The following is a 22,727-nucleotide window of genomic DNA, read 5'->3' on the forward strand; positions in this document are numbered from 1 at the left end:
TCTTTCTGGGGAGGGTGGCACATCCCTAATCCTATTGGGAGAATCCTCCAAACTCAAGGTGGAGGATTTCTCAAGGCAGGGGTCACCTCAGCTCAGGACACCTTAGGGGCTGTCCTGATTGGTGGGTGACTTCTCCTTGTTTTTCTAATTATCTCCCCCAGCCTTGCCGCCAAAAGTGGGGGCAGTGGCCGGAGGGGTGGGCATCTCCACTAGCTGGGATGCCCTGGGGCGCTGTAACAAAAGGGGTGAGCCTTTGAGGCTCACCGCCAGGTGTTTCAGTTCCTGCAGGGGGAGGTGAGAAGCACCTCCACCCAGTACAGGCTTTGTTCCTGGCCACAGAGTGACAAAGGCACTCTCCCCATGTGGCCAGCAACTTGTCTGGTGTGTTGCAGGCTGACAAACTGGTCAGCCTACACTAGAAGTCGGGTAGGTATTCAGGGGGCATCTCTACGATGCCCTCTGGGTGTATGTTGCAATAAATTGCACACTGGAATCAGTGTGCATTTATTGTGCTGAGAAGTTTGTCACCAAACTTCCCAGTTTTCAGTGTAGCCATTATGGAACTGTGGAGTTTGTGTTTGACAAACTCCCAGACCATATACTCTCATGGCTACTCTGCACATAAAGTGTCTAAGGTTTTGCGTAAACACTGTAGGGGCATAGTGCTCATGCACATATGCCCTTGGACCTGTGGTATAGTGCACCCTGCCTTAGGGCTGTAAGGCTTGCTAGAGGGGTGACTTACCTATGCCACAGGCAGTGTGAGGTTGGCATGGCACTCTGAGGGGAGTGCCATGTCGACTTAGTCATTTCCTCCCCACCAGCACATACAAGCTGTGAGGCAGTGTTCATGTGCTGAGTGAAGGGTCCCCAGGGTGGCATAAGACATGCTGCAGCCCTTATAGACTTTCCCTGGCATCAGGGCCCTTGGTACCAGGGGTACCAGTTACAGGGGACTTACCTGAGTGCCAGGGTTGTGCCAATTGTGGAGACAAAGGTACAGTTTAGGGAAAGAACACTGGTGCTGGGGCCTAGTTAGCAGGGTCCCAGCACACCTTCAAATCATAACATCAGCAAAGGCAAACATTTAGGGTGGTAACCATGCCAGGGAGGCATTTCCTTACACCTGTCACAAATGTTATTCAGCATTTAATCCTCCCCAGATTTGTATTGGATCGCCTCATCCTACTGCATATCTTCTATTATATAACAGAACCAGTTAGAAAGTAAAATAGCTTCCTGGCTACTGATCTGGCTACCTGATTACCGATCTTTCTACTCAAAGTAAGAGTCTGCCACCTTTTCTATGCTGTGCTTCATATCTGTTTAGTAATGTGTTTCACTGTCTGCATTTTGGAAACCCATAAAAGTTAGAAAAAAAATAGTAAATTGTCTTTTTGCACGCAGTGATAGGATACTTCTGGAAACTATTATTACAGATTAGTAACTTTCCCTTCTTCCGAAGTCCACTGTTGTGTCTCAACTGTTCCACCTACTGGTTCTGCTAGATTAATTCTGGTTGCGTACCAAAATGTCAACTATCTTAACCCCCATCTTTCAAATCTCAAGGATGTTTTGCTCCTTGTCCTGCTCCCTGCTCCTCGCTTTGCAATGCGCTTAATAATTTCTCCTTCACTTTGTTTTGCTGATAAGTTTTTCATTTTACTCTTTTGATGCATTATTTGCATATTTGACCGCCGATGTTTTGTTGCAGTATCCACTGTTAGTTTCCAACACAGAATGTTTATTAGATTGACATGCTTTGGGAATTCCCGGGCTGTTTTGTTTGTGTGTAAAACTTGGCCACATAGCAATATTTTAATTTCACATTCATGACAGATGCATCTATTTCTTGCAATCCAAGCCTTTTATGATATTTTTCAAAGCATCTCAAGCAAATGATCAAGAACCAGGGAAAGCTGTTTTATCATATATAGGAGAGCTTTGGATTCTTATCTGGAGGCATCTCCTGAAGTCCCCTGCTCTGACAAAAAAGATGCAAAAAGAAAATATTGAACCTTTTCTTGCCTGATGCGGGCTTCCTTTCTCCAAACTATTCTCTCGTCTTCAGAGAAACCGCGTTCTTTGCCCACAAGTAGGTGATCTTAAACAAATTCACAAAAATGTCTTGGGGCTATGAACTGTCCTGTTTTTTTATTTCTCATCAAAAAAACATTCACTAGTTTCTACTCATTAGGGTCTTTATCTGTGAGGGTTTGCTGATCGTACCATAATTTCAAGGACTCTTTCCTGGTCTCCTACTTCCATGCATATGATCACTCGGTCAATACAAGATGAGGCCTTTGTTAAAGGAATGTGAAGAGCGCCAATTATCTCTCTGAAGTCCAATATTAACACACTTGTGGACTCTGTTTTTCATGTCCAATGAAGAACATGAGGAGGCCTACACTTCTCACCGTGGTTTCTGTGACAATATACCTTTCTTCTCCTTTATTATCCAGATCCCAGATACCTTCCTGCCTTCACTTCAGACAGAGATGCACCAGTTCTTTCAGAGACCTCCACCATTCTTTCATCCTCCTCCTTGATCTGACACGTTGGTTATTCAGCAAGTTCTTTAGCATCTCTCTACTCTGCAGATTCTGCCGAAGTCTTCTCACCTACTGCCTCTTTAATTGAACTTCATCTCGATTGATTATGTAGCTCTTGCAATGACAGGTGAAAGTACTGAGAAAAGGATTACAAAACCATTTTAAGATACTAAGGAATCAAGGTGAGAGACCTGGACAACACCAATGGCCTCATTATGAGTTTGTGGGGGCAGCAGAAGCTGCCTGCCAAACTCATAACACCACTACACCACCACTGTGGGCTAAACCCCGCCGGCCCTAGTTTGAGTTTCCCGCTGCAACGGCAGACGGCAACTGTGTTTCCGCCGGCCGTCCCAGGGGGAACAGCGCTGTAACATTGCAGCCAGCTCATAATCGAGCCAGCTGCAAAGTGGTGGTGCAGCAGAAGCAGCAGCACCCGTCGTGCATTCCACTGCCTGTAATTCGGGCAGTGTAATGCGCAATGGGGCTGTGCACGGGGGCCCCTGCACTGCCCATGCCAAGTGCATGGGCAGTGCAGGGGCACCCAGGGGCTCCCCGGTGCTCCCATTCCGCCAGCCTGTGGACAGGCTGGCAGATGGGGGCCCATAATCCCCAGGAGAGCTCTGCCCACCGGGACCGCTGGGAGGCTACAGGCTTGTGACAGACTGACTGTGTCGGCAGTCAGACCAAGGCGGCTCCGCCACAATGTGATGTTTGGACTGCCATGACCGCAGGGTGTCTGACCGCCAGACTCCTAATGAGGCCTTAAATGTTTTCATAATGGTGTCTTGATACTTGTTTCTTTCATTCAGAACAAAAAAACAGAATCCATCTTAGAGCAACGGGTGTCGGTTTCAGTGCAGGCTGGTGAGGAATTTGCTCCAAAAAGAACTTGCAGGCCAGTTTAAATGAACGGTTTAGCAAAGGCATCAACAGCAGCAAATACTGTGGTTCCTTTGACTGTGGCACTTTTCCCTAAGATGTGAAGAGCTGCAGTCTGTTAAATGTACCACAACTTTATGACTCTTTAGTTATTAAATGCATAATCTAGAGGAAGACGGAACAAGTGGTGGTCTAAAACTTTGCTACATTTTGTGAACACCTGTGCTCGCCTGGGTGCATACCATACGACTTGAAAAATGTCTGAGGCTATAGTGGAAAAAGTTGTGTACATGTAACTTGATATTCCTCCATTGATATTGTTCATCAGTTCATGTCCAGACCACCTCCCCCGTTATGGGGCTGTGCTTTTAACCCTTGAACATCTGTGAATGGCATCCAGAAGTAACCTTTAAACGTATTCACCACTTTGGCTCATGGCTCATCCAAGCAATGAGGCTGATAGGCTTCACAGATTGTTGTATTATATGTAAGTCTTTAATACTGCAGTTTTAAGTTTAATATTGATTCTCATCCTGGCAATGGAGAATAATTACAATTAAATGAATTGAAGATACCAGCATTGGAGAATCATAGGTACACGTAAGTACATTTTCTTCATCTGTGCCTCCTCAGTTTGTGCCGCTCTCTTTTCCCAGTGTCTTATTTCTTCTCATTACTTGCCTGGTCTTTTGTTTTTTTCATTTTTCCTTGTTCCCCTGGTGCCTCTTTGCTGTCTTAATCCTGCTTCTCTGCCGTTGATGCTACTTCACTGCCTTTCTTCACCCATCTCTGTTGCAGTATGTCCAGTTATGTCCATCTTTGGTGTCTTATTCCACTCCCTTGGCTGGTCTGTTGCTCATCCCACTAACTTCTTGCATTCCTACTAACCTTTTTAATGCCAACTTCCTTATTAATTACCTGCCCTAGTCCTCCGTTTGCTGCTGCATTCACAACATTTAGATTATGCCTCCTTTTCCTACTCTTCGACTAAGTTTCCCATCTTTTTAATGTCTCGCTATCTCTTCTGCATTTGCTCTACTTTTTGGCTGGCTTTGCTTCCTGTTGAGCAGAGCTTTTAAGAATACGTAATGTAATTTGCTTGCCTCCTGTATATCCTTTCCGAAGGTTTATTGCAACATGCTTTGTGTTAACCCCTTGATAGGCATGCCTATTTTGAGATTGATGTAATATTGTCTTCACCTATATTTAGGAGTTTTCTTCCTGTTTGCCTTAATTTACTCTTCCACATCTCCATACTCCCCTATACGTTGGTCTGTTGTTGTTACTACCTTTTTCTCCTTTTATACATTGACCTGTTATTTGCAGCATGGTGCAGTTAGGAAGGGTATAAGCCGCTTGGAGAAACACAAGAGGCGTTTCGCTGAAAAGAGAAGACTTGGTAAACTGCAAGGAGGCATGAGAATCAGCATTGAAGGAAACCGGATGCCCCTGTAGCGTGCTAAAACATTTAGAGGTATCGCCCAGGAGGTGCCTGTGTGTGAATCATGCATGCTCTGGCATTAAAGCCATGGAGGTAGTGTGAATTTTGCATGTCCTGGCTGCAAACGTCTGTGGGCATTTTGTGGCTCGTCCAGTCTGATGGTTCCTCCATGGAGTTGTGCAAGTCAAGTTCTAACAGTATTCCACCGTAGGCAGTAAGAGAATCATGTCCACGCATGCTATTTTACTGCTGGGCATCTTACTGTTCATAACACGTTTTTGAAATGGGCAACTGGAATTTATGAAGTGCCCCTAGCCTACCTTGTTCGCATGTTAGCAGTATTGTTGGTCTGGTTTAAATTCTGATTTTTCTGCCTTCCTTTGCTTTGCTCTCTGCTAGCAGAGTATTCCCTTTTTGACTTTGAAGGTTACTAACCCATCAGTTGCTGCTTTCCAAGGCAGAGAAGTCTGCTTTAAGAAAGGCAATATCATCCTAATTAACACACAGCAGAAACTCGTTTGATAACCTGCTGCTTATGTTGAGCATAATTTGCATCTGTTTCTGTGACAAATAGTTGAAAGCGTCCAAGAGTGTGTTTTTGGCTTTCAATTGCCCAATACTGACCGGCAGATGTTTTACATCGTTGTGTGACCATTGTCTAATGAAATTAATTTGGTAAGTGCACCACCTACATTTACAGTGTCGGTAGGCTCACCCAGTATCCTTCGTGTTTGGTATGTGTATTTTTCTGTGCCCCATGCATGATGTGCTTATGAAGGCCTGTTATAGTGATCGTTGTTGGCATTGGCTGCAAAAAATCTCATTCAACTGGTGAGGTATTTTATCTGACAATACTTACTTCATTATGTGACATGACTTTTAGTTATGACAACACTCCGCTCTCTGAGGGTATTACCATGTTCACATCGGATGAGATTTTTTGGTTATGATAACCACTTTTGTATTAAGGTTTGCCATGCTTGTGGTGACTGTCATACCTAGCTATAACGATGTTTGCTTCAAAAGAGCAAAGATGAACTGTGTTGTTGACGTCCATCTGCATCTAGTGAAGATGTTCAGTTTGGCCTTGGATTTGAACATACCTATCAAACATATTAAAGAGCTGGACTGTGGCATTATTATCCCACTCGCTGTCATACTTTAGTTTTGCTGTAAGTGGACTGGAATACTTGGTTTGAGCTGTCTTTATTCGTTAGAGGTCGTACAGGACCAGACTGACTCTTGCATCAAGTGGGGTTTTTGTAGACATCCCCCCCCCCCTTCCTTTCTTGAAATGAAACAATGCTAGATTACATTCTTTCTATATAGATTAAGGTGATGCTGAGCCGAATACATGCATCCAGCTTTGTTCTAGGTTTTCCTGCAGTGTTCTCATTCACCATTTGTCATGTGACCTCTTCCAAGGTTTTCTGCACGCATCTTTTTTACTGTTTTATAGCACAATCACATACCATTGTTCACCAATTTCAGAGCCCCATGCAATAATTGTACAGTTTGTTGGCTCTTATCTGTGTGCGCTGATTAATAGAGCCATACTATGATGATTATTAATCTTGCAGCAGGTTCTGTAAGCGGGATGTGGCGATGTCCTCAAGATTAATAACCATTATCACAGCCCACAGAATTGCGTTAGGGTATACAGGCGCTTACAATACATGTCTGTAGGGCGATCTTTTACTAGATTGACATGATGCATCATTTTTTCCCATTATTCTGTTGTAAATTCTGAAACAAATGACATATTTGTTTCCACAGGTGCTTTCAAATCAAAGCAAGAAAAATCCAGTTGTAGTTCCTTCATTAGCAGCTGAAAGCTTTTTAACCTCTGTGTAATTATCTAGATCATTTTGCAGCTACTTTAACATTTTTTGCTCTGTTGGTTGTTTTAAGAGCACTAATTCTGTGAAATGGGAGCCGAAATGCAGTTGTTTATTTTAAGCCTTTTCAGTTGGTGCATTCACTGTATAAAAAGTTGTATTAAATTGTGCATGTCTGTATTTCTATCCAAATACATGAATGAGCGATCTGTGGCATTACTGATTCACCTTCAGACATTTGTAAAATTAATGTAGTTTGGAGCCAGAAACTGAATTACCAAAGCTTGGGTAGTCTGAAATCTTTTGTTACTCCCCTTCACCTACCTTTTCTGCAACACTTCCTACTTTCCTTGAACTCTGCCCATTCACAAATCTGTGCTTGTTGTATATGTAAATATTTCCACAAATCCTATGAAATTCCTGAGGTAGCGTATATATTGCATCAGATATATGTTAATAGGACATCAATCTGAAATCTTTTGTCGAGGATGAAGAGTGTTATAGTCGCAAGACAATAGCAAGCATTGGCAAAGCCAATAGCTCTCGCCTGTCCAAGAACTATTGGCTTTGAGAATGTGTTTTTGCCATGTTGTATACCAGCACAGCTATAAAAAAAAAAAAAATTAAAAAAAAAAAGCACTGTCCTATGACCAGCTCCAACTGCGTCATATTGCTTATTTATTTTTTACTTTCAACCATGCTACATACCAGCCAGGCTGTTGTACAACATCTCTAACAAAAACATTGACAGTCAGTAGATCTTGCATAAGGGAGACCTGTTGGCTCTTCCATACTTGTTACTTCAAGGGCTTAAAGGTGACAGACAATACATGTTCTTGTGCCCCTAGCCCCTACCGAATTAACATCTTTGACTCCCAGATGCTTTTAATGGGCGCAATTAACCTCGTGACTTGTTAGCCTGCAATTTTAAGTTATTTCTATAGTAGTTTTGTTTCAGAAAGTTAAAATATGAAATTGATATTGTGTGATGCAGATACACATAATTATAATACAGATATGTCCAAAAGTACACTGAATAAATGCGTGCACCTAAAAACAAACGAGGTGCCAGATCCAAGTTCTGCTTCTGAAATCAGACTCCATGCAAGATGGCAACAGAATGAGCAGGCAATTCTTCATTTGCCGCAGATCCTCTGGGGTGAGTCTAAATGAATGAGGATTACAGGCCACTGTCCTATGATCGTGAATTTACATAACAGATGTGTTCTCCCTGCAACGGCACCTTTAATAAGGTTGAGCTGCATTTGTAAAGGGGCACTCTCCCTCTCCAGGACCATTGTCACCAGAGCTGAAGGAGGTTGGAAAGAGGAGTGATTTATAGATTCACCTTCTATAGGAGGCTGGCCTGGTTTGTAGTGGGTACCTAAGGTACTTACACCTTATACCAGGTCCAGTTATCCCTTATTAGTGAAATGTAGGCAGTTTTCTAGCAGCTTAGGCTTTCTTAGGCTGTCTAGAGGTAGCTGTAGCAGAACAGCCTAGGCTGAACTAGGAGACATGCAAAGCTCCTGCAATACCACTATAGTTACACATTACTTGTACAAAATTAGACAATACTCAGTGTACTTTATTTTAGTGACACAAGGCCAAAAATATCTTAGAGGCAATACTCCTTCTGGAAGTAACCAAAATCAGGTAAGTAAACAGTCATAGAATAGTGCAATCAGAAGGAAATACAATAGATTGCAATTGGCCTGGGGCAACACAAACCATATACTAAAATAGTGGAATGGAAATGTCGAATTCCCACCTAGGCAAGTGTAGTGTGTAGAGGGGCACTGTGAGTGCATGAAAACACCAAAGGTAAGTAAAGTACCCCAGAGCCCAGGAAAGCAGGAGTAAAGTACATCAAGTTTCCTCAGGACACACTACGAGTCGTGATAAAGGATTAGGCAAGAACCAAGCAAGACTGCAAGCAACAAACAATGGATTCCTGGACCTGAAGACCTATGGAGAGAGGAGACCAAGTCCAGAAGTCGAAGAAGAGTCCACGAAGGACAGGAGCCCCTGCCAGCCTAGAAGAAGGTGCAAAAGTGGATTCCCCGATTCAGAAGAAAAGTACAGAAGTGCACCAAAGAAGGTGGCTGCAGGTTCCTGTCTCACGTCGAGTTGTTGGATGCAGGCTGTTTGCGTCGCTGGATTCCGCCAACAAACCTTGGTTCAAGCAAGTACACGGTTTGTGTCAAAAAGGAACTGCCTGGACCCAGGAGGGACCTGGGGGGACTCCACTTCGACTGAGGAGACATAGGGGGCTCTCAGCACTTCAGAGAGTCCTCAGAAGACCAGGCCGCACCCATGGGAGTCCCAGAACACTGGGACAATGACAATGCCATGCCGCCGGAGAACAACTTGGGGAGCTGAGTGTCACAGGATGGAGTGCTGGAAACCTGGGCTACACTGTGCACGAAGAACATTTGGAAGAAGTGCACAGAAGCCCAAGGAGCGGCAGAAGACGCTATGCACAGGGGTACTGTCACAGCACAGGGAGGCCAGCTCTTATCTCCACCAAATTTGGACAGCTGGACCTTTGGACAGTCTGGGTCACTTCCGTCCACCACCTGTGTTCCAGGGAGCACAGTCGTCATCAGGAGAGGAGTCCCAGAGTATGGGTTGTCGTCGCAGAAGGGTGCCTGCAGGAGCAGGGAAATGACTTGATCACACCACGGGAGATTCCTTCGATTCTTCTTGTGCAGGGTGAAGACAGGCAGTCCTCAGAGTGTGCACACATTGGAAACGGTTGCAAAAGCTGGCTGGATCTGAAGTTGGAGGTCATAGGAGACGTCCTGGATACTTTGTTGCAGTTACAGCAGTTCCTGGAGCAGTCTGCGGTTGATCCGACGGTCAGAAGTTGAAGCAGAGGATGCAGAGGAGTCTTGGAGGAATCTAACAAACCGAATCTGAGGAAACACCCAGAGGAGAGACCCTAAATAGCCCTGAGAGGGGGATTGGATACCTACCCAGGTATGCACCTATCAGGAGTGGTCTCTGACGTCACCTGCTAGCACTGGCCACTCAGAGGTCTCCGGAGGGTCCCCACACCTTGGAATCCAAGATGGCTAATTCCAGGGACACACTGGAGGAGCTCTGGGCAACACCCCTGGGGTGGTGATGGACAGGTGAGTGGTCACTCCCTTTTCCTTTCTGCAGTTTCGCGCCAGAGCAGGGACTGGGGATCCCTGAACTGGTGTAAACTGTATTATGCAAGGAGGGCACCATTTCTGCCCTTCAAAGCATTTCCAGAGGCTCTGGGAGGTTACCTCTCCCATGCGTGTAACACCTATTTCCAATAGGAGAGGGTGTAACACACCTGACCTAAAGGAAATGCATTGTCCTGCCTTCCTGGGATTGAGCTGCTCAATCCTCAAGAGGGTAGAAACCTGCATGTGAGGTGGTAGCAGCTGGGGCTGCAGGGGAAGCCTCAGAGAGCTGGTTTGGCAGTACTTGGGGGTCCATGATGGAGTCCCCAGGGTGCATGGGATTGCCCGCCTCCCCCCCCCCCCCCCCCCCCCCCCCCCCCACCCAATACCATATTTGGATCTGGGGGAAGGAGGGGGGTCAATTCCATGATCTTAGACACCTCACATGGGCATATTCTGAGTTACCATTGTGAAGCTACATATATACATTGACATATATGTAGTGCACGCTTACAATGGTATGCCCGCACTCACATAATCCGGGGATTAGGCCCTGGACAACTTGGGGGCACCTTCGCTAGTGCAATGGTGCCCTTACACACAGTAACTTTGCACCTAGCCTTCAGTACCTGAAGGTTGGACATATAGGTGACGTATAAGTTACCTGGTGCAGTGAAAATGGCTGTGAAATAGTGTGTGCACTATTTCACTCAGGCTGCAGTGGCAGTCCTGAAGAAAGGTTTGTATGAGCTCCCTATGGGTGGCAAAAGAAATGCTGCAGCCCATAAGGATCTCCTGGAACCCCAATGCCCTGGGTAACTAGGTTCCATATACTAGGGACTTATAAGGGGGATCCAGTGTGCCAATCAGAATTGGAATATGGAGTCACTAAACTATAGTGACAAATTTGGTAAGTAGAGAGAGCATAAGCAGTGGAGTTCTGGTTAGCAGAACTTCAGTGACACAGTCAAGCATGCTGGCAACACATATAGGCCACAAAGTATGAGCACTGGGGTCCTGGCTAGCAGGATTCTCAGTGAGACAGTAAAAACACACTGACAGACAGGCCAAAAATGAGGTTAACCATGCTAGAAAGAGGCTACTTTCTCACAGCTTCCCAGCAGGGCGTGGGTAATCTGTCAGAATTTCTGCCAGTTGGGCAGACTCCACTTGTAAACAAAGTAAGCTCAGTCTGAGCGCTGTTCCATGCTCACAGATGGTTCATGATATTAAAGAGACTGGTTTTGAGATCAGTCTGTAACCAGCTGGGTCAAATGTTAATACTAAACCAGCAGTCAACCGTACCATTCATCCTCCAGAGGTGGAGGCCCTAGGTACAGATGACACTAGTAACGTTAGGCCCCGTTATTGACAATGATGCGAAGCAGCAACAACTGGATCCAGATGTAACCAAATACAAAAAGTATTATTTTATTTCATGTGATGTGGAAATCTGTGTCCGGCATTAATGTTGCAAGTTTTGATCACTTCTTTCCTTGCGAGCTTGATGAAAGGAGTGTTGGTGTCCACTACTTATTTTTGCCAGCCTTAGAAAGCAGAAGAAAACTATACAATAAAAGCGACTCTTTATATTTTCAAGATGCTGGAGTGTGAACCTGCCGGAGTTGGCATAACCTGCGCCTGTAAAGAGTCGGCTCAAACGCATCCATCGACGAAGACTAATGGATCGGACCCCCTTCCGCTTCTGTCTGAAGTGCCACTCGAAGTATCCTTATACAGACCAACACCTGGTCTGTAATATGTGTTTATCACCGGAACACAGAGAGGATACTTGTGAGGCCTGTCGAGCGTTTCGGTCAAAAAAGACCCTTTGTGATCGACGAGCAAGAAGACTACAAATGGCATCAACACCGAGAGAACAACTCGACGTCGAGGAGGAAGAAAGAATTTCCATCCAGGGGACGGACTCTGACGATTCCGAAAGTGAGCGAAACACGACGATGCAGAAAACAGTGAGTAAAACTGCCCCGTCCAAAACTCACACAAAGATCGCCAAGGCCAAGGGGACGCCACCGCCGGCAGGCCATGGCTTAACCCATCAAAAAGAAGGTGACCAAATATCGGCACCGAAAAAGGCCAGAGATTTGCGGAAGACTTCCGACTTCGGTTGAGAATCCGCACCGAACGATCTCGACACAGAGAGTTCGACTCACCCAAGGTGAGAAAAATATCGTCGGAACCGAAAAAGACATTTTCAGAAGCATCAGTACCGAAAAAAGCGGCTTTGGAGCTGAAAAGAAGCCCTTACAGGAAATAAGTATGGTTGAGCCAGACCATACGCAAAGGAGTTTGCATATCCAGAAAGAGACTGGTAAAATACAAACTCTTCCTCCTATTAAAACAAAAAGAAATCTGGCATTTCTAGAGTCCCAAATGCAGCTGAAGGTGGCCGGAGAAAAAACACCACCACCACAAAGTTTTTCGCCACAACCTTCCCCACTACACTCACCACAGTTGTCTCGGGTGGGAACACCTCCGATGTGGTAACCTACGCATACAGGCATGACGCAGGATGATCCGGATGCATGGGACTTGTATGATGCACCGGTATCAGACAACAGTCCGGACTGTTACATAACAAAGCCATCCCCTCCAGAGGACAGTACTGCATGTACGCAGGTACTATCAAGGGCAGCTACATTCCACAATGTAGCAATGCACTCTGAGCCTATAGAGGATGATTTTCTGTTCAACACCTTGGCATCCACCCACACTTCCTACCAGAGTCTGCCAGTGCTCCCGGGCATGCTTAAACACGCAAAACAGGTATTTCAGGAGCCAGTTAAAGGAAGGGCTATCACGCCTAGGGTGGAGAAAAAATATAAGCCTCCCCCAACGGATCCTGTGTTTATAACACAGCAACTTACACCAGACTCGTGGTTGTAGGAGCAGCAAGAAAGAGGGCAAACTCTCAATCGTCAGGAGACGCTCCAAAGAGAGTAGGAAGTTTGACGCAGCGGGCAAACGAGTGGCAGCACAGGCAGCCAATCAATGGCGGATCGCAAACTCACAAGCCCTACTTGCTCGCTACGACAGGGCACACTGACGAGATGCAACACATTATACAACACTTGCCCAAAGAACACCAGAAACAAGCAATATCCAACAACCAAATAAGATCCGCATTAGACTCTGCAGACACGGCAGCACGAACAGTCAACACTGCGGTAACCATTCGCAGGCATGCATGGTTACGAAGCTCTGGATTCAAACCAGAAATCCAACAAGCAGTCTTGAACATGCCTTTTAACCAGGAACAATTGTTTGGCCCGGAAGTGGACACAGCAATTGAAAACTTAAAGGACACAGACACGGCCAAAGCCATGGGCGCGCTCTACTCCCCACAGGGCAGAGGCACATTTAGAAAGCCACAATTTAGAGGGGGGGTTCGAATGCAAACACCAGAGCCTTCCACCTCGCAAACCAGACCCACCTATCAGACACAATACCAGAGGGGAGGGTTTTGTGGCTCATATAGAGGTGGACAATTCCTAAGAGGAAGGGGAAAGTTCCAAACTCCTAAAACAAGCCAAACCAAACAGTGACTTCGATGTCACAAAACCCCAACACTTAACATCAGTGGGGGGGAGACTTACTGCATACTATCAAAACTGGACACACATTACTACGGGCGCATGGGTCCTAGCCATTATCCAACATGGTTATTGCATAGAATTCACAAAGTTCCCGCCAAATGTGCCCCCAAGGGCACACAATATGTCCAAACAACACTTAGACCTTATACAAATAGAGGTCCAAGCATTATTACAAAAACAAGCAATAGAGTTAGTACCCAAACATCAGAAAGGAACAGGCGTCTACTCACTATATTTCATAATTCCAAAAAAGGACAAAACGTTACGACCTATTCTAGACCTTAGAACACTGAACCTATTCATCAAGTCGAATCACTTCCACATGGTAACACTTCAAGACGTGGTTCCCTTACTAAAAAAGGAGGACTACATGTCAACATTAGATCTCAAAGATGCCTACTTTCACATACCCATCCATCCTGTTCACAAAAAATAATTAAGGTTTGTAATACACGGCGTACACTATCAATTCAAAGTGTTACCGTTCGGGCGATCAACAGCCCCAAGGGTATTCACAAAATGCCTTGCTGTAGTGGCCGCTCACATAAAGAGGCAGCACATGCACGTATTCCCTTACTTAGATGACTGGCTAATAAAAACCAGCACTCAACAACAGTGTCTTCACACCCAATACGTTATAGAAACTCTACACAAACTAGGGTTTTCTATAAATTACCAGAAATCACATCTGCAGCCATTCCAAATACAACAATACTTGGGAGCAACACTCAACACATAAAAAGCGATTGCCACTCCAAGTCCACAAAGGGTCCAAGCATTCCAAAATATAACATTAAGCATACAGCCAAACCAACACTACCCAGTAAGGTTTGTAATGAACCGTCTAGGCATGATATCTTCATGCATAGCCATTGTCCCAAACGCGAGATTACACATGCGGCCCTTACAACAGTGCCTAGCAAAACAATGGACACAAGCACAGGGTCAACTCCAAGATCTAGTGTTGATAGACCGCCAGACACACTTCTCGCTTCAATGGTGGAACCCTATAAATTTAAACCAAGGGCAGCCATTCCAGGACCCAGTGCCTCAAGATGTGATCACAACAGATGCTTCCAGGATTGGGTGGGGAGCACACCTCATCAAGCACAGCATACAGGGACAATGGGACAATCAACAAAAACAACTCCACATAAATCATTTAGAACTGTTGGCAGTGTTTCAAGCATTAAAAGCATTTCAGCCACAAACACATTCTTGTCAAAACCGACAACATGGCAACAATGTATTATCTCTACAAACAAAGAGGGACACACTCGTCACAACTGTGTCTCCTAGCCCAAAAAATTTGCCATTGGGCAGTTCACAATCACATTCGCCTAATAGCACAATACATCCCAGGCATTCAGAACCAGTTGGCCGACAATCTCAGTCGAGATCACCAGCAAACACACAAATGGGAAATTCATCCCCAGATCCTACAGGATTACTTCCTACGCTGGGGAACACCAAAAATAGACCTATTCGCAGCAAAAGGAAATGCAAAATGCCAAAACTTTGCGTCCAGGTACCCACACCCTCAATCCAAGGGCAATGCGTTATGGATCAGTTGGTCAGGGATATTTGCTTACGCTTTTCCCCCTCTCCCACTCATTCCTTATCTGGTAAACAAACTAAGTCAAAACAGACTCAAACTAATACTCATAGCACCAACCTGGGCTCGCCAACCGTGGTACACAACACTTCTGGACCTATCTGTAGTACCTCACATCAAATTACCAAACAGACCAGATCTGTTAACTCAACACAAACAACAGATCAGACACCCAAATCCAGCATCGCTCAATCTAGCAATCTGGCTCCTGAAGTCTTAGAATTTGGACACTTAGACCTTACACAAGAATGTATGGAGGTCATTAAACAAGCTAGGAAACCTACTACAAGACATTGTTACGCAAACAAATGGAAAAGATTTGTTTATTACTGCCACACTAATCAAATTCAACCACTACATGCTTCCGCAAAGGACATTGTAAGCTACTTTATTACACTTACAAAAGTCTAAGCTAGCATTCTCTTTGTAAGGAAATGCCTCCTTGGCATGGGTACCCCCTGACTTTTTGCCTTTGCTGATGCCAAGTTATGATTTGAAAGTGTGCTGAGGCCTGCTAACCAGGCCCCAGCACCAGTGTTCTTTCCCTAACCTGTACCTTTGTTTCCACAATTGGCACACCCTGGCATCCAGGTAAGTCCCTTGTAACTGGTACCCCTGGTACCAATGGCCCTGATGCCAAGGAAGGTCTCTAAGGGCTGCAGAATGTCTTATGCCACCCTGGAGACCCCTCACTCAGCACAGACACACTGCTTGCCAGCTTGTGTGTGTGCTGGTTGGGATAAAATGACTAAGTCGACTCCCCTCAGGGTGCCATGCCAACCTCACACTGCCTATAGGTATAGATAAGTCACCCCTCTAGCGGGCCTTACAGCCCTAAGGCAGGGTGCACTATACCATAGGTGAGGGCATAGGTGCATGAGCACTATGCCCCTACAGTGTCTAAGCAAAACCTTAGACATTGTAAGTGCAGGGTAGCCATAAGAGTATATGGTCTGGGAGTCTGTCATACACGAACTCCACAGCACCATAATGGCTACACTGAAAACTGGCAAGTTTGGTATCAAACTTCTCAGCACAATAAATGCACACTGATGCCAGTGTACATTTTATTGTGAAATACACCCTAGAGGGCATCTTAGAGATGCTCCCTGTAACCATACCCGACTACCAGTGTTGGCTGACTAGTTTTAGCAGCCTGCCACACACCAGACATGTTGCTGGCCACATGGGGAGAGTACCTTTGTCACTCTGTAGCTAGTAACAAAGCCTGTACTGGGTGGAGGTGCTTCTCACCTCCCCTTGCAGGAACTGTAACACCTGGCGGTGAGCCTCAAAGGCTCACCCCCTTTGTTACAGCACCCCAGGGCACTCCAGCTAGTGGAGTTGCCCGCCCCCTCTGGCCACGGCCCCACTTTTGGCGGGAAGGCCGGAGAAGATAATGAGAAAAACAAGGAGTCGTCACTGGCCAGTCAGGACAGCCCCTAAGGTGTCCTGAGCTGAGGTAACTCTGACTTTTAGAAATCCTCCATCTTGCAGATGGAGGATTCCCCCAATAGGATTAGGGATGTGCCCCCCTCCCCTCAGGGAGGAGGCACAAAGAGGGTGTAGCCACCCTCAGGGCTAGTAGCCATTGGCTACTAACCCCCAGACCTAAACACACCCCTAAATCGAGTATTTAGGGGCTCCCAGTAACTATATTCCTGCAACCTAAGATGAAGGACTGCTGAGCTGAAAAACCTGCAGAGAAGACGGAGACACCAACTGCTTTGGCCCCAGTTCTACCAGCCTGTCTCCCCACTTCAAGAGAACTGCAATAGCGACGCATTCCACAGGGTCCAGCGACCTCTGAATCCTCATAGGACTACCCTACATCTAAAAGGACCAAGAACTCCAGAGGACAGCGGCTCTGCTCCAAAGAAGAAACATCTTTGCAGCAAAGAAGCAACTTTGAAAGAACACACGTTTCTCACCGGAAGCGTGAGACTTTGCACTCTGCACCCGACGCCCCCGGCTCGACTTGTGGAGAAACAACACTACAGGGAGGACTCCCCGGCGACTGCGAGCCCATGAGTAGCCAGAGTTGAGCCCCCACAGCGACGCCTGCAGAGGGAATCCAGAGGCTCCCCCTGACCGCAACTGCCTGCTTCTAAGAACCCAACACCTGGTAAGGACACTGCACCCGCAGCCCCCAGGACCTGAAGGATCCGACCTCCAGTGCAGGAGCGACCCCCAGGTGGCCCTCTCCCTAGCTCAGGTGGTGGCTACCCCGAGGAGCCCCCCCCTTGCCTGCCTGCATCGCTGGAGACCCCTGGGTCTCCCATTGAACTACATTGCAAACCCGACGCCTGTTTGTACTCTGCACCCGACCCCTGCGTGCCGCTGAGGGTGTACTTTTTGTGCTGACTTGTGTCCCCCTGGTGCCCTGCAAAACCCCCCTGGTCTGCCCTCCGAAGACACGGGTACCTACCTGCTGGCAGACTGGAACCGGGGCACCCCCTTCTCCATTGAAGCCTATGCGTTTTGGGCACCACTTTGACCTCTGCACCTGACCGGCCCTGAGTTTTTGGTGTGGTAACTTTGGGGTTGCTCTGAACCCTCAACGGTGGGATACCTTCAACCCAACTTTTACCTGCAAAACTAACAAACACTTACCTCCCCCAGGAACTGTTGAAAATTGCACTGTGTCCAGTTTTAAAATAGATTATTGCCATTTGTGTGAAAACTGTATATGCTATTTTGCTAATTCAAAGTTCCTTAGGTTCCTAAGTGAAACACCTTTCATTTAAAGTATTGTTTGTAAATCTTGAACTTGTGGTTCTTAAAATAAACTAAGAAAATATATTTTTCTATATAAAAACCTATTGGCCTGGAATTGTCTTTGAGTGTGTGTTCCTCATTTATTGCCTGTGTGTACAACAAATGCTTAACACTACCCTCTGATAAGCCTACTGCTCGACCACACTACCACAAAATAGAGGATTAGCATTATCTCTTTTTGCCACTATCTTACCTCTAAGGGGAACCCTTGGACTCTGTGCATGCTATTTCTTACTTTGAAATAGTGCATACAGAGCCAACTCCCTACACTCTTCAATTAAAATACATCTCACAGCAATATCTGCCTACCCGCAGATTACACATTCAACATCACTTTTTAGAATCCCAGTCATCTAAGCATTTATGGAGGGATTAAAAAGAATCATACCCCGAGAACACCACCAGTACCTTTGTGGAACCTTAATATTGTATTAACACGACTCATGGGACCACCATTTGAACCCATGCACTCTTGTGAAATGCAACACTTAACTTGGAAAGTAGCCTTTCTAATAACTATCACATCTCTTAGAAGAGTAAGTGAGATACAAGCATTTACTATACAGGAACCCTTTATACAAATACATAAACATAGTGGTTCTCCGTACAAATCCCAAATTCCTACCAAAGGTCATATCACCATTCCACCTAAACCAAACAGTGGAACTCCCAGTCTTCTTTCCACAACCAGACTCAGTAGCCGAAAGGGCCTTACATACATTAGACATAAAAAGAGCACTAATGTATTACATTGACAGAACAAAACAATTTCGTAAAACAAAACAATTGTTCGTAGCCTTCCAAAAACCTCATGCAGGAAATCCTATATCCAAACAAGGCATTGCCAGATGGATAGTTAAATGTATTCAAACTTGCTATATTAAAGCAAAAAGAGATCTACCTATTACACCAAGAGCGCATTCCACTAGGAAAAAAGGCGCCACAATGGCTTTTCTGTGGAATATACCTATGACAGAAATTTGTAAGGCAGCCACCAGGTCTTTACCTCATACATTCACGAAGCATTACTGTGTAGATGTGTTAACAACACAACAAGCCACACTAGGACAGGCTGTATTAAGAACATTATTTCAGACAACTTCAACTCCTACAGGCTAAGCCACCATTTTTTGGGAGATTACTGTTTATTAGTCTATGCACAGCATGTGTATCTGCAGCTACACATGCCACCGAACGGAAAATGTCACTTACCCAGTGTACATCTGTTCGTGGCATGAGACGCTGCAGATTCACATACGCCCTCCCCGGGAGCCTGTAACCGTTGTGAGTTGGATGAAAATTGTAAATTTGTAAATAAATATTATTTTAATACACATTATGTACATACATACCTACTCCATTGCATGGGCACATTTAGTATATTCACAACTTCTACCTCACCCTCTGCGGGGAAAACAATCTAAGATGGAGTCGACGCCCATGCACAGTGGCGCCGAAAGGGAGGAGTCCCACGGTCTCGTGACTCGAAAAGACTTCTTCAAAGAAAAACAACTTGTAACACTCTGAGCCCAACATTAGATGGCAGGATAATGCACAGCATGTGAATTTGCAGCGTCTCATGCCACGAACAGATGTACACTGGGTAAGTTACATTTTCCATACACTGCATTTAGGACTTTTGGTTTGCAGTTAATTGCCCACAATTTATATTTTGCAAGCTGAGGTCCGATAAACATGAAAAGGTCATACCAGACCTAATTTGACTGATGCAGATTATGACCTTTTCTCTTCTCTAATTTTGATGCTTCTATGGAGTGACTGAGCTAGCAACTCAGACACTTTTAGTCAGCCAGCACACTTGAATGCAGTCCCTTTTTGGAGTTCAGAGAATAAAATGAATGGTACAGGACTGAAATATAAGAGATACAAGGCAACAGTGTTGATTGCAGTAATCCCTGATGCTTTAGTGCTGGTGGGTAAGCCCTCAGGGTCGTGCTGTCAGTTACCTCATCTGAGAGATGTCATGACACATTCCTAACTAGAGTAAGATTGACAAATGTACACACAATACACCACACCAGGTGCCCCAAGCAGGGCCGACCCCGTCTGCTCCCTCCGATGCGCCCATGGTGCAATCTGCACTGGTAGGCTGCACTGTCATCATATTGCAGTTTATACAGGACTCCCTCACTGCACTTGAGAATAAAATCAGAGAATTCGAATTAGATATGGCATTATTACTCCAGGATATACAACAGTCCATAAAGTAACCAATGCTCATGACAGGATATCAGAATGAGAAGACTCAGTACACACATTACGATTTCCCACCTCACTGTATCTGCTAAACGCCTTGCTGAAAGAGTGGAGGATCACAGGGGTCGCAAGAGGTGCAACAACTTGTGTTTCCCGTATTTCCCTGAAGGAATAGAGGGACTCGGCTCAGAACTGTTCCTTGACAACTGTCTGAAAAGGATTATACCATTGAACAAGCTTTCTCAGTGTTCAACAACGAACAAGCCCACTGTGCTTTGCCCCAGGGACCGCCACAGGTGCCACACCCCAGGCCATAACAGCTAAGATTCTGAACTACAAATGATTGAGACATAATCCTCAAAACAGTATGAATTCTTGTGAATTTTGGTGTGAATCGCACATTGTACTAGTTTTCCCAGGCTGCACAAAACAAGTAAAAAGTCAGAAAATCCTTTGAGAGTGTTAAATGCAAACTCAGCGCAATGAATGTCACATACCCTTTGAAACTTAGTCATTTTTCAGTCAAATACCTTTTTTCTTCCATAGTCCTGGAGTATTAAGTATCCTGGGAATGTGCAGAGACCCACAACGAGACATCTGGACCTCTCAACAGGACTTACCCTGAAAGGAACACAATACCCACAAAAGCATCCACAAAATGTTAAATGGCAAACCTCCTATTCTCTGAAACCACCACATACAAGTACCAGGAACAGACTTGAGAAACACAGCACTTTTAACATTCTTCAAATCTTACCAATCGTGAAGTCCTGCAGCGGCAACAACATCAAGACAGAACTACGCTGAATGGTCCACGGAAGCAGTGACACAGCAGACTTTGACAGTCTTCTGGTCTGGCAATAGACACACCTGGTACTTCATAATTCATTAGCAGTTTCCTTTAAGGCAAATCCACTTAAGACACATCTGCTGAGAGTCCACTAATAGTTAGAAGCTTCAGTTTTAGCATTCATGGGTTATAGGTTGTGCTTCTGATGGAATACAAACAAACTGTTTATGACTTTTTTTGTCATGTTTTTATTAAATCTTATAACTTTTAACCATTCATTCCATTGCCATTTAAACAGTGTGAAGATTGTAAGCATTACCACATCATCCATACAGGATCACTTTAGATACAAAATTTGCATTACTTTTTCTCATTTATCCCAACAGTCACTTATCAGTGTGATGAGATTGGTGCAGAGGTTATCACAGAGCCGGCTATAGAAGCAGAGCAGTCAAACATGAAAAATGCTGCACTAGTTCTGTTGCAAGGATGAGAGCAATAGGCTGTCCAAAATGATAATGAGACAATTATCAATCACCCAGACGACATATCTCTGACATTCACTCGGTTTTACCAACAACTCTAGGGCCCCATGAGAAAGAATGGCCTGATATAATAGCATGGTTGATGGACCCTTTCTGCCTGATTGACGTAGATCTCGTTATGCTAGATGGGGAGATCACAACCGAAGAGAAATTGAACAGCTGGCATCCCATAAACCGCTGCCCTCAACTCATTTCTAGGATAATTCTTCAAATTATATACAAGACTGCTTGCAGAACCGCTGTCAGTTCTTTGTATCCTCTAAGGAAAAAGGTTCTTGTGTGAGGCTAGCACTGCTGTCCTTCTCAAAACTAGTCAACTTGCTTTTGGGTGCACCTCATATAGACCTAGTTTGCTCATTAATACTGAATCACAATTCCAGCCAAAATCTTAGCCAACCACCTGCTCAGAGTAATTCACAAACTGGTCATACGTGACAATCAGAATGTCTTTAAGCCACATAGAGCCACCCGGCACAACATTCAGAGATACAACAGTGCCATTGCAACTTCCCATAGCTATAGGAAGCACCTGGCGCAGTGCCTAGGGGATTTAAAAAGAGTATTCTATAACTTGTGTTGTGATTACCATTTTTCCCTGCCACATTTTCAACTGGCCACTGACCCCTTTGAGGGAATGACTTTGACGTGGTGCGGTGATAGAGGTTTACCGTCTGACTCTTGAGCTAGAAGACAAGGTCTCCTTATATGCATTCAACATTATGCTCTTCCTGTCACACCTAGCATTACAAACCCTAAAGTGCAACAGGTTCTGAATGAACTGGAAATTCACTCTGGACTCAGTTAAACTGGGACAAAGCCTGTGTTATCCCTCAAAATGTATTTTTAGATCCACAACAGGCGATCTCATAATCTCCAATTTGGATAGTTTGACACTCCTTTAAATACCTGAGTATGCACAGAACACCTGCATCCTCATTTAGTCTTACAAAGAACAGCACACTCATGCTCGACAATTTACACTGAGATCTGGATCATCGGAATTCACTTCCCCTCTTTCTCTGGGCAGGATTGCACTCATTAAAATGTTGGTGCTCCCCAAGATGTTGTACTGGTGGTAAAACTACCCTTTTCCCCTTCCCACCCTCTTTCCTAAGTAGGCTTACCTTTTCCTTGTTGCTTCTGGCAAAACAAAATCCCTCATGTATCAATTTTAAAATGCTGCAAAACAACCTAGGATGAAAGCCTGGAAGTGGCAGACCTCCTTTCCTACCACAGAGCAGTGCAGCTCCTAGTAATCAATGAACAAGTTATTAGGCTGTACTCTGGGGGTGAT

The 22,727-nt window shown here is 45.1% G+C and overlaps 1 protein-coding gene across 4 annotated transcripts in view; it reads left to right on the forward strand.

Moving 5' to 3' along the window:
- The window catches only part of IWS1 (interacts with SUPT6H, CTD assembly factor 1), a 301,618-nt gene that overhangs the window by 250,194 nt on the left and 28,697 nt on the right, over window positions 1-22,727 (forward strand). For 2 of the 4 annotated variants that reach the window (XM_069213754.1, XM_069213756.1), the window contains exon 14: window positions 4,761-4,908. The exons of the other annotated variants lie outside the window; for them this stretch is intronic. In XM_069213754.1, the coding sequence (XP_069069855.1) occupies window positions 4,761-4,889 (129 nt within the window). In that variant the 3' untranslated portion in view covers window positions 4,890-4,908. The remainder of the gene's footprint in view (window positions 1-4,760; window positions 4,909-22,727) is intronic. 4 annotated transcript variants of the gene reach the window in all.

Source organism: Pleurodeles waltl, chromosome 11 (assembly GCF_031143425.1).
Source record: "Pleurodeles waltl isolate 20211129_DDA chromosome 11, aPleWal1.hap1.20221129, whole genome shotgun sequence".
Lineage (NCBI taxonomy): Eukaryota > Metazoa > Chordata > Amphibia > Caudata > Salamandridae > Pleurodeles > Pleurodeles waltl.